Raw genomic sequence first — 12451 nt, forward strand, 5'->3', positions numbered from 1 at the left:
TGCTACTGTTATGAATCATAATGTAAATATCTGATATGCAGGATGGTCTTAGGCGACCCCTGTGAAAGGGTTGTTCGACCACCAAAGGGGTCGCGACCCACAGGTTGAGAACCGCCGCTGTATGTCTTCTAGTCTTGGTAGAGTGGTTTTATGTAGATGGTGTCTTTAGGGCCCAGTGGCTCAGTCTCCACAGTAATCTGAGCTGGGCACTCCAGACTGTGCTCCTTATGTGGGTTGTGTGCACCCTCTTGATCAGCTGTGAGGACTGGCTGAGACCACTAGAGGATCTGCTGTGCAAGGGCCGACCCCATGGAGCAGAACTCACTTCAGTGGGGCTTAGGTACCTTCTGAGTCCACCCCTTGAGTGTGTCTCTCATGGAAGTGGTTTGGTGGTGCTTTGATGTGGTCTGAAGCTGTCCACCTGGTGTGCTGGCTCTTGGGCCTCCTAATAGTTGCAGTCTAAGGTCAACTGCTGCTTGTGCTCTCCCCAGGGCCACCTGGCATGAGCTACAAAGCAATCTTTAGATGGTTGCTATTTGTGCTGGCCTTGGAGTTGCCCAAGATAGGCCAAGCTGCAAACCAAGTTAGGCTGCTACTTGTGTCAGGTCTGGGGCCACTTAGAAGAGGTATGGGGTACACGGAGGCCAGATGGTGCTTGTTTGATAGATTTTAGGAAAATCTGCTGCATGAGCTAAGACAGGCAGTTGTAAGGAAAAGCCACTGGGAAGGGTTTGGGTGGGCCAGCAAGTTGGGTGGGGCAGGGTTGCAGGGAATCACCAGGTTGTTGGAGATTCAGATATCACGGCCTCCTGCGGGCTGTGTGGGAGGGCTCAGCAAAGAAACAATGGCTTCTGCCAGCACTTCTGTCTGTGGGGAAAGCTGCCTCTCCAACCCTTGCCTTAATGCCAGACAATTGAGTTCCTCCCTGTTTGTCCCTGGCACTTTTTGAGCTTCTGCCCCAGCGCTGGAGCTCACAGTGCATGAGTTCAAGTAAGTCCCTGCACAGGCTCTTTAAGAGGAACATCTGGGACTTCAGGAGCCCTTTGTCTCACTCAGCTACAACCCTTGCAGGTTTTCACAGTCAAAAATTATGGGGATTTCTCCCACTACTAGGACTCCTTGCTCCACAGTTGAGATATTCTTCCTGATTTTTACTAGGTGTACCAGTTAATAATGCGGATTTTTTTCAATAGATGGAGTTACACATATGGTGATATATATGGGATTTGATATGTATGCTATTTTGTTGTATTGACAGCAAGCTTCAAAACTTCATGTCAAATTTGCTGAAGGTGTTAGCATCATAGATATTTTTATGCTTAAAAATGTTGAATTTCGTGCCAAAAAAAGAACATTTGTGGGAAGTTTTAATTCTTTACTTTGAAGAAAAAGTTATTGTATACTTCAGGAAGCTTATGGTGAACATGCTCCATCTCAAGATACTACTTGAGAACGCTGGTTTAAATGCCTTAAAAGTGATGATTTCTATGTGAAAGACAAAGAACGTCCAGGTCAACCGAAAAAGTTTGGAGACCAACAATTACAAACATTATTGGATGAAGATGCATGGCAAACTCAAAAACAACTTGCAGAAAGATTAAACGTTGCTCAGCAAACAAATTCCGATCATTTACAAGCAGTGGGAAAGATTTTAAAGGAAGGAAAATGCGTGTCACATCAACTGCACGAAAGACAAATGGGAAACCAAAAAGTCATCAGTAAAATGTTGCTTCAACGGCATGAAAGAAAGTCTTTTTTGCATCGAACTGTGACTGGTGATGAAAAGTGGATTTATTTTGAGAATCCCAAATGCACAAAATTACGGGTTGATCCAGGTCAACCATCAACATCGACTGCAAGGCCAAATCGCTTCAGAAAGAAGACAATGTTCTGCGTTTGGTGGGATCAGGAAGGTGTGGTGTGTTATGGGCTTGTAAAACCAGGTGAAACCGTTAATACTGATTGCTACTGACAACAGATAATCAATTTGAACCATGCTTTCTTTGATCGTGAAACGATCAGAATGGGCCAGAAGACAGGGCAAAGTAATTTTGCTTCCTGGTAACGCACCATCACACACTTCAAAACCAGTTAAAGACACATTAAAAGATCTTGCCTGGGAAGTATTAACCCACCCGCCCTATTCACCAGACCTTGCTCCTTCAGATTACCATTTGTTCTGATCGATGGCACACACACTTTCTGAGCAGCACTTCAAAACGTACAAAGAAGTGGAAAATTGGGTCTCTGAATGGTTTGCTTCAAAACAAGAAAAGTTCTATTGGGACGGTATCCACAAATTACCTGAAAGATGGGGGAAATGTGTAGCTAGTGAATGGACATTACTTTGAATAAAGCACTTTTGATGTTTCTCTTGAAATTATCGTGTTTTCTTTGATTACAAAATCCACCATTATTAACCGGTACACCTAGTAACTGCTGCATGTGGGTGTGGGAGCAGCCTGTTCAGCATCTTCATCCCTCATATCAGTCTAATGTAGCTTCTTCTTTATGTCCTTAGTTATAGGACACCTGTCTGTTCAGCTAGATATCAGGTGTTCTGAGTGATAGTTCTGTAGTTTAGTTGTAATTCTTGTTATTGTGGGAGGTTTAAGTATTGAGTTTACCTACATTGCCACCTCGACTGGCAGCCCATGCTTATTTCTTTAAAACAAATTTTTATAAGTGAAATTATAGAACTAATGCCATAGTATGCCCCAAGAAGGCTGTACCAATTTATATTCCATCAGGATAGGTGTTTTTTCCCTTTTTCTATGAGTGTACTTAAAAAAATTTATTATTTTATTTCAGAGGAAGGGACAGGGAGAGAGAGATAGAAACATCAATGATGATAGAGAATCATTGATCGGTCGCCTCCTGCACACCCCACTCCAGGGATTGAGCCCACAACCCGGGCATATGCCCTGACCAGGAATCAAACCGTGACCTCCTGGTTCATAGGTAGATGCTCAACCACTGAGCCATGCCAGCCAGGATGAATGTACTTTCAGAATTACTTTTTCCTTCTGTTTTTATTCTTTCTTCCAAAGTGACTCCCACCCTACACACACATTCTTATACATTAAGTAACGAAGTCAGATCTTAGTGGAGCTCATATGGGGCCACAATGGTGTCATGGTCAGGGCTGGAAAACTGAGTTCCTTCCTTTTGTCTGGCAAATGTGGATTTGTGAAAAGTTCATTGGGCTTCTTTGTTTTAGGTTACACTCCTGGCACACCTTATAAAGTGTCCTGTTCCCCCACCAGCGGGGCGGTGCCACCATATTCCTCCTCCCCCAACCCATACCAGACTGCTGTATACCCTGTGCGAAGTGCCTACCCCCAGCAAAGCCCATATGCACAGGTAGGCCTTGGGTGCACTGTGAGGCTCTTGATACTGTTCTTGGGCACTGTATATGTAGATCCCATCTGGGGTCTTACCCACTGGGTGTAGAGTTCTGTTACAGTTGTCGCTCTTCCTCCCCACAGCAAGGCACATTCTACACACAGCACCTGTATGCAGCACCCCCTCACGTCATCCACCACACCACAGTGGTGCAGCCCAACGGCATGCCGGCGACAATGTACCCTGCTCCCATCCCTCCTCCAAGAGGCAACGGGGTCACCATGGGTATGGTGGCTGGGACCACTATGGCCATGTCGGCAGGTGAGTCGACTCTGGGTTTCCTGTTCTATGGTGGCATGAGAGCTGGGAAGGGAGAGCTCACTAATACCCTGACCCCTGGCCTTGATATTTCATGTCTAGAATTGTGTGGAAGGACATATTCTTTTGGGAAGGAATAGCATATTATATTTTTCTTTTTTCCTCCTTCTCCTTTCAGTTGAGACAAGACAGGAGTGGGGGTTAGAGTAATAAATCATGAACCAAGTACCCTCCTGGTAGAGTATGACTGGATGGCACTCTCTGAATTTCAGAGGGCTACTTTGTTGCTGAGTTGAGCCGTTTGACAGTAGGAACTAGGAGTGACCAGATCTCCTCTGTGAGCATCTCCTCTGTGACCAGATCTCCTCTGTAAAGCAGAAGGGCAACTTTATATTCTGGGGGATTGGACCTTTTAGTATGGGTTCCTTTGCAGGCCAAATTGTCTGTCTAGGAAAGCTAGTCTTGTGTTAATAGACATCACAGCTACTTGTAGAAATCCTTTGGCATTCATTGACTTTATTTCCCAAGGAAAATAAACCACTGAGAGATGCGAACCCTGGCTAGGATGGACACATCTACCTGGAGCCCTGGCACCTCTGTGGCAGGGGCCAGGTACACACGATGTACTTGGTTGCCCAGGACTGGGATTTTAAAAAAAATATATTGTTCCCTCTATGTTTTCTAAACTTTACTTCAATTAAGAAAATCATGCCAGAGAGAAAGGTGTTTCTTCTTAGTCTCTATTTTATTTGGTTTTCCCATACTTATCTTTGAAGGCAAAAGAGATTATACTTTCTGTCATGTACATGTTTGTGACAGGTAGAAGGAAGGGAAGACAGGTCTGGGATGAGTGTGGGCAGTGAGACAGGAGAGTGAAGAGAGTGAAGGCTGTTATTTTTGAGGTAGTGCTTATCTGCAAATGGACTCAGATAATCGCTGCCTTTTCTTCAGGTTAGGGAAAAATACATTTAGCTTAATGTACTCTGAAGTTTATATGGTTTGGAATCTCCCTCAATCCCTCTCTTCCATTTATTTGTTTCATATTAATAATTTTTTTTTTATTTAAAAAAATATTTTTATTGATTTCAGAGAGGAAGTAAGAGGGAGAGAGAGATAGAAACATCCATGATGAGAGAGAATCATGGATCGGCTGCCTCCTGCAAGTCCCCCACTGGGGATCGAGCCCACAACCCGGGCATGTGCCCTTGACCGGAATCGAACCCGGGACCTTTCAGTTCACAGGCCGACGCTCTATCCACTGAGTCAAACCAGCTAGGACTGTGGTTGGCAAATCGTGGCTTGCGAGCCACATGCGGCTCCCTGGCCCCCCGAGTGTGGCTCTTCCACAAAATACCGTGTGGTGGCACGCATGTACAGTGCGATTGAAAGCTGTATGGGCCACGTGCAGAAGTTGGTATTTTGTGGAAGAGCCACACCCAAGGGGCCAAAGAGCCGCATGTGGCTCACGAGCCGCGGCTTGCCGAGCCGCAGTTTGCCGACCACTGGGCTAGGTGGGCTAGGGCTTGCCCCACCTTTTTAAAAAATAAATATTTTTATTGATTTCAGAGAGGAAGGGAGAGGGAGAGAGCGACTGAAACATCAATGATGAGAGAGAATCATTGATCGGCAGCCTCCTGCATGCCCCCCACTGGGGACTGAACCCACAACCTGGGTGCTGGGGTCCAACCCCAGCAGGTCCAGGGGTCCCCAAAGGTGTGGACGGAGTCGGCGAAGAAGGAATGACACGGAGGTAGCGTTCAGTTGATCAGCAGCCTAGCCAGGTTCTCTAGCCAGGATCTCCAGCCAAGTTCTGGTCAAGTTCTGATCTAGAACTCCAGCGAAGTTCTGGCTAAGAGCTCGGGCCAAGTTCTGGTTAGGATCTCTGTTTCATATTAATAATTTTTAAGGGTACAGTTCAGTAGTGTTAAGTATATTTACACTGTTGTGAAACACCTCCAGAACTTTTTTTTATCTTGCAAAACTAAAGCGCTGTTACCATTAAACAACTTTTCTTTCCCCCTGCCCGCCAACCCCTGACACCAGCATTCTACTTTCTGTCTCTATCAATGACTACTCTAGGGACTTCAAATAAGTGGAATCATACAGTACTTGTCTTTTTGTGACTGGTTTTTTTCACCTAGCATAATGTTCTCAAGGTTCATATGAGTTGTAACATGTGACAGATTTCTTCCTTTTTAAGGCTGAATCATATTTTTATTTTGTCTTTTATCATCTAAGCCACAAAAATAATTAAGTATGTTTATATGAAGGGAAAGCATAAAGGTTTCCACAAATGTATTACCATTATGAGCTTTCTGTGTTTATACATCTTTGAGTAGTTCTTATATAATCAGAGTTCTGACAGCAGTCAAGGTCCAAGGCCCTTTCCCTCTTCCTTACGTCCCTCCTTGTCAGAGGAAGCATAAAGTTGTGTAGTGATGATGTAAGGACAGCCTTGACTGTGGGCAGTGCTACCTGCCACACACTCCTCTTTCTTGCAGGTACCCTGCTTACTGCCCACTCCCCAACTCCTGTCGCCCCCCACCCAGTCACTGTGCCCACGTATCGGGGTCCAGGAACGCCCACCTACAGCTACGTGCCCCCTCAGTGGTGATCACCTGCAAATGTAAGTGACTGGTGAAGCCTAGGTTGGCTCTTGACTAAAGTGCATTTTTTTTCCAGTGGAGAATGGCAAATCTACCATAATTTAAGCACTAATGAGAAAAATGCTACCTGACTGTTCAAGTGTTTAAATTTTTGCTCATATTGGGTCTCCACAAAGTAGAAAAAAGAAGGAAACCATTGAGTACTTGCTATACTATGTTTCTTGTACCCGCCTCCTGCAAAATAAGTAGTATTCCAGTGTAATTGGAAGCCTCTGTGAGGTCCACGGGTATCAGGAACATTTTCTTTCTGCTGCCCTTTTTGGATTTCATCCTCCTCTAATTGAAATGCCTCCTTTTCATAGCAGCAGTGCCAGAGGAGCTCTGTGATTGTGTGTCTTTCTCCCTCCTGCCCAGGTTTGAGGATGGAGCTGTGCAGTCACATCCTGGATATTCCACAGCTGGTGCTGCAGGCCTTGTGCCTCCAACCAGGACTTTCTCTTCTTAATGCTCTCGACACTTAGCTAAATACTACTATGGTCCGGCCTTGCAGATCTCAGCACCATTAGTCTCCAACTAACTATGGGTTGGTCTTAAAGCAAGTCATGTTTTGGGGCTGCCTGGCAATTTTTTTTAGCTAACTGTAATGATGAAAAGGGAGTATTAATGTATTCTGAAATCATATCTAGTTGAATGCATGTTTAAAAAAACAAACACAAAAACAAAGCTTGCTCAAACTACCTGCAGTGATTGATGCAAAACCATCATATGCAAAATCCAAAGGAATGGAAAATATTTTATAACTTGTATGTATCACTAATGCAGTGTTGTAATGTATGCAGAGTCTTAAAGATGTAAGTGTTAACGTGAATTTCTTCATAGAGCATCTGAAATCTCTTAAGTGATTCTTCATCCTTTGGGGTTGATGTAGGTTGCCAGTTGGAAACATGAAATTTTAGTTTTTAGCCATCAGTTTATTTCATACTGATTGCACTGGGAGAGAGTGGTAGGGACTGGGAGAGTATAGGGTGGGCCACAGCTACTTGGAGTAGCCAGGTTAATGGGCATCACTATCTTTTCATTTAGGTTTGCAGGGTCAGTTTGATGTAGACATTCTTAAAAGATTATCATGAGAGACTAGAGTTGTATGGCCAGTACATTTAGGGGCAATTTGCAGTTTGTCCATCAGCAAACCAGTTTTCTCTGGATTGCTATGTGAATTACCATTACAAAGCTCTTTACAGATAGAGATGCTGTTTTCTATATCTTTATTGGAAAAGCCCTATGTAGAATTAAGTTATTTTCCTAAGATGGAAGATATGTGAAATAAACAGAAAAACTTGGAGGAGGTATTGTTCTCTTCCTGATTTAGTTTAGAAAATCATTTCCCTTTTTTTTCTTTGCTGAGAAATATTTGCGTTAGCTGAAAATATATGTAGGCATTGCTGTTCTTTCCCCCACAAAGAAGGGTAAGATTTCAGCTGTGTGTTCTGAAGAAAGTTGTATATTTAAGAACTATTAAAAAGGGAACAAAACTTTATTTGAAATTGGGTGAGGCTGCCACTATGTTTAGGCCTATCCACTTGATGGAGACTTAATCCTCTGAGACCATCTGGAGACAGGTGTGGGGAGGTCTGATGTCTATTGTCTGTGAGCCTCTTTTGCCATCTCTTCTGGCAACTGAGAGCACTCAGCACAAAGCAGGTATAGACAACAAAGGGTCAGGCAGCATCAAAATGCATTTACCTGCCAAGGATTATTATGGAATGGATTTTGTGGTTAAAATATGAATATTGTATATAAGAAATTGAGGAATTTTTTTTTTTGAAAAAAAAAACCACACATGGGTTCAACTTATATTGATGGGAGTTAGTCTGTTCTCAGATAGAGTCAGAGGGAGTGTGAGGAGAGGTTTTGTCTCCTCTCAGCAGTTTGTCAGGCAGGTGGAGGAGTATGCCCCTGTTCTACCCCATCATTGTTTCAAGTGCTGTGTGCTTTGGTTGGGAAGGGGAGTCTACTCTTCTTATGTCTCTGGCAACTAGGCCAGGGCTCTAACTTTGGTTAGGCTTTCATCCAGATTGGTGAGTGGGACACCTCACCCCTGAGCCTTTGGTAATCTTATTTTTTATAGTAAGTATTCTTTGTAACTTTTTTCACATTTTATTTTATAATAAAAAAGTTTAAGAATATTTTTGCATGGATCATGTAAAGAAAAGATTTCTTATTCCTAATACCTGTTAATATAGTGTGTCTACTAAAAAGAACTTTAAATTGCTTCATAAGCACTTAACCCATGTGTGTGTGTACAGTTTGTGCACACTTCTTAAACTTCGTGTTGTAATTCCTTCTGTATAGTGGATGATTTGTAATATCAATAGGTTCCAGGTACAAGTAACAGAAAACTCAGTTTCCTCAAGTTAGTGTAATTAGTTGATAGGAGAAAATGTGATTTTAGTGTATGCTTTTAAAATGCCCCAAACAAAAAAATGGGAATACACACACGCACGCGCGCGCGCACGCACGCGCGCGCGCGCACACACACACACACACACACACACACACTCTACCTAGGGATGGAGACATTTGAAATCAAGAAGAATCTATTAGAAGTTATATAGGATGTTTCTTCAGGCGTACTTGAGACTTAGGGTGAGTGTTTTCATGAGCACTAAATTAAATGGTGTTTTCAAGAGAAAGCAGAATGGGTTTCATTTCCCCCCATTTATATCAGTATCATGACACTTTCCCCCTAATTTTCTTTTTAAACCTTTTCCCTTTTGTCAAGTGGAGCTGAGAGACTTTATCAGATACTTTTGTGTTACGGAATATATCTTTTCAGTTGAAACTATCAGGGCATCAGCTATCAAATATGATGGTGAAAGGTAGACCTTGTCTAGTATGTATGAATCTGGACTTATGAATAGTAAAAGTATTATAGGTTGTAATTTTAGCAGCATTTTAAATTCTTTCTAGTAAAATTAATTAAGGAATAAAAGTCCTGTTATAAACTTGCATAATTTGATATCCAAAGCACAATAGTGGAACATTTAAAGAAATTTTGCTTCCTAATTTGAGAGCCTTTTAGCTGAATTATAGTTCTTTTAGAAATTGAGACAGGCAAGCAAAGGATCCTAATTCCTATAAACATGGACATCATCATGGATATTTAATTTGTTTTGTTTTTACAGCCTCTTTCCTACAGTTTAGGAGGTCCGTTTCTCTGCTTATGGAAATGCTCTAGACTGGATGACTGAGTGTTTAGCGATGAGTAAGCCATAATCCCATTAACTTGCTGCCTCTGAGAAGGGAGGATAACATCAGGGCCAGGGCCATTTGTGATAAAACAGGCACATAGGTACTTCCAGAACCTTTTATGTTTCTTATGATAAATCTTTTCAGAGCCTTCTTGTTGGTGTGGTTATTAGACCTACCAGTTGCTATTCTGTGACTTTCTTGTGTACAAAGCAAACATAGTGTTTACAGGAGATTGAGGAAGGTCCTAAGGCTTGGGATGGGCACTTGGTTATTAAGCATCCTGTCCTTGCCAAGCTGGGCAGACAATGCCTGGCTCTCTAGGGTAGCATCATGACTTCAATAATGAGAGGAAATATATTCTTAAGGCACTTTGGATATGCAAATATCTGGCAATGTTCCTTTCTGTGGGTTTCTGTGAGTGTGTCTGCCAGTGATTGATTGTGGAAGGATGGTAAACACAGGCCACATCAATAGTGGAGCCTGCTTTAAAAAGGAAGCCCAAATTTCTCCTGTCCTTTGGAAACAGTATTACTCGGACCAGTTAGGCCACCTTCTTTCCATCTGGCAGCTGGGTGCCTCAGTCATTGCTAGCCTGAGCATTGCCCATATAGGACAGGACACCTGTCTGACACCCTCCATTGGTTGCAAGGGTGGTTTAAGGATGCATGGCTTGAGGTGGGAGGCAACTTCTGGTCCTTCTCTGGTGCTTTCTATGGAATGGGGATAATCTATAAATAGGAGTGTGGTTGGCTTAGGGAAAGGGCAGGCTGTTTAGCTCTCCTCTCTGGCACATTTCAAGTATGTGTGTGTGTGTCCATCTGACTTGAGCAGACTGCAAATGACACGCTTCAGAGGAGGGTCTGATCTTTTCAGGTAGAAAGTTACAAGTTGATCTTAGATGTTTCAGAGAATTTATCTCTTTATCCACTCTATTCACTTGAACAGAAAACCTGTGGATGTCATCACTTTATAAAAGTTCCCAGGACTAGAGTCAACTCACTTGGGACAAGGACAGAGGAGATGTGGACATCTCTATCCAGGGAACCCGAATGAACTATGGGAGATGGTATTCTCCAGGATTTGTACGTTGGAGGTGATAGGCAGCTCATCTCTGCCTCCTGAACCCTGTTGGAGTCTCCCCAGGTCCTTGTGTAGATGAGTGAATAGTCAAACGATCTGAGGCCAGCACTCTTGTGCACCCTGCAGGATTGTTCTGACAGCCACTTGAAGGAGAGGCACCAAGGAGCCACATAGGTTGTGACTGACCAGGAAATGGTTCCTTTAAAAAATTTTTTTTAAATCATTTCTAAATACTGTTTTTTAGACTGTTCTCTTGGTACATTTTTAAATTTACGTCAGCATTGTCTTCCAGTGTTAAAGGCATCCCTCACCTCTGCATTGAACTTAGATGTCAATCAATACAAAGGAATGGAATATCCATCCTGATCTAGTTCTATTGTCTGTAAATTCATACTATTTTAATTTTTTATGCAATCTGATAAGTAGATGAGCTTAGATTTAAAATTATTAAAAGCATGTTTATTGTAACAAGAGCTATGTATTAACACTGCAGTTTTGAATAAAGATTGACTTGTGTTGCATATTATGGTTTTCATGATTTTTCCCTGTAGGTTTTGTCTCAAGGTGGTTTACCTGCCTGGGAGGTGTTGTAGTTTCTCTAAAGTTTGGAAATCCAGTGGTTTCGAGCAAAAGCCCTGTAGTGCTCAGCTGCTTCCCAGGTATTCTTGACCTTGGCAGTGTGTAAGGGTTTGTGGAGGCCACAGGTTGTGAGGACTGTTTCCCTAGGTGGGAAGGGGGAGGAAAGCCACCCTCATTCCTCTTCTTCTGGTCCTGTAGCTCAGGTCCTCCTGGGAAGACACATTCTTCCCCCTTTCACTAAGGAAGATGCTGAGACACAGAAAGATTATGGACTGCCTGTTCCCCGAACACATTTGCTAATTTCAGCTAAATATAAACTCTGAGAGCAGTCAGAGAGGGAGTGGGCTTCTAGGCCCTAAGGGGAGAGAGGGGCTGAGCCAGCCATACCTCACTTGGACAGCTCCCAGTGGCCCTGAGCCTCCTTCAATCAGTTAGCCTAGCCACTTTAGCCTCTTTTCACTAAAACCGTGAGGCATGAGCTCAACTAGGTGAGGCCCTACTCCCAATTCTGGGTGCTACTGGGATTATTTACTCCAGGTTAAGGAAAGGTGGGCATACAGAGGAGAAAATGCATAGACATCCATAGAAAACAAGGGCTGGCAGCCAGTTTATTTTTTACAAGTTTTTTTTATGAAATTAATGTAGTGTTTGGCTTGGAGAAGGTAGAGTAGTGCAAGTGACTACATGCTGCTGAATTCCCATGGGCTAGAGGGGCTGCTTGGCACTTTGCACCCACAAGCCAGGCCCTGGATGTACTCATGGGCACCCTTCCTTGGGGTGGGATGTAGGCTTCCCCCTCCAATCCACATACTCACTGGCTTCTGGGTGGACAGGTCAGTCCTGCATGCTGGGCTATAGAACTCAGTCCTTATGGCTTCTCATGCTTACTTAGGGTAAGGCAATCTTCCTGTGTCACTAACAGTTCTTTTTCTCCATTTTGAAAAACAAAATCCAAACAAAAAAACTGGAACCAGGTTCTGGAGTCAACACACAGCTACATGTGGACATACCCTGATGGAAGTTTGCAGTTGATTATAAACACATTACAAGTGAAGAGAGTGTCTAGAGAGGAACTGGGAGACAAAATGGATGGGCTCTGGGGCCAGGTGTGGTCATATGCAGAATACCCGGTTCCCACCCTCCAGAGATGTCAGCTGCCTGGCACCATCAGCTGGAGGCCTGCAAGGAGAATTGGAGGGCAGAGGGGCACACAGCCCAGTTTTCCAAGTGGTGGAAGGCAGACAGTCTCCTCCTGCCCAGAGAAAACAGGA

The 12451-nt window shown here is 43.4% G+C and overlaps 1 protein-coding gene across 7 annotated transcripts in view; it reads left to right on the forward strand.

The window, feature by feature from the left end:
• Positions 1-11122, forward strand: part of FAM168B (family with sequence similarity 168 member B) — a 107846-nt gene extending 96724 nt beyond the window's left edge. For 3 of the 7 annotated variants that reach the window (XM_023751287.1, XM_023751291.1, XM_023751290.1), the window contains exons 4-7: positions 3221-3363; positions 3489-3666; positions 6165-6289; positions 6684-11122. In XM_023751287.1, the coding sequence (XP_023607055.1) occupies positions 3221-3363; positions 3489-3666; positions 6165-6277 (434 nt within the window). In that variant the 3' untranslated portion in view covers positions 6278-6289; positions 6684-11122. The remainder of the gene's footprint in view (positions 1-3220; positions 3364-3488; positions 3667-6164; positions 6290-6683) is intronic. The other 4 variants (XM_023751288.1, XM_023751289.1, XM_014452989.2 and 1 more) reach the window with 3 other exon arrangements.
• The last annotated feature ends 1329 nt before the right edge of the window (positions 11123-12451 follow it).

Source organism: Myotis lucifugus, unplaced genomic scaffold (genome assembly GCF_000147115.1).
Source record: "Myotis lucifugus unplaced genomic scaffold, Myoluc2.0 scaffold_19, whole genome shotgun sequence".
NCBI classification, from domain to species: Eukaryota; Metazoa; Chordata; class Mammalia; order Chiroptera; family Vespertilionidae; genus Myotis; species Myotis lucifugus.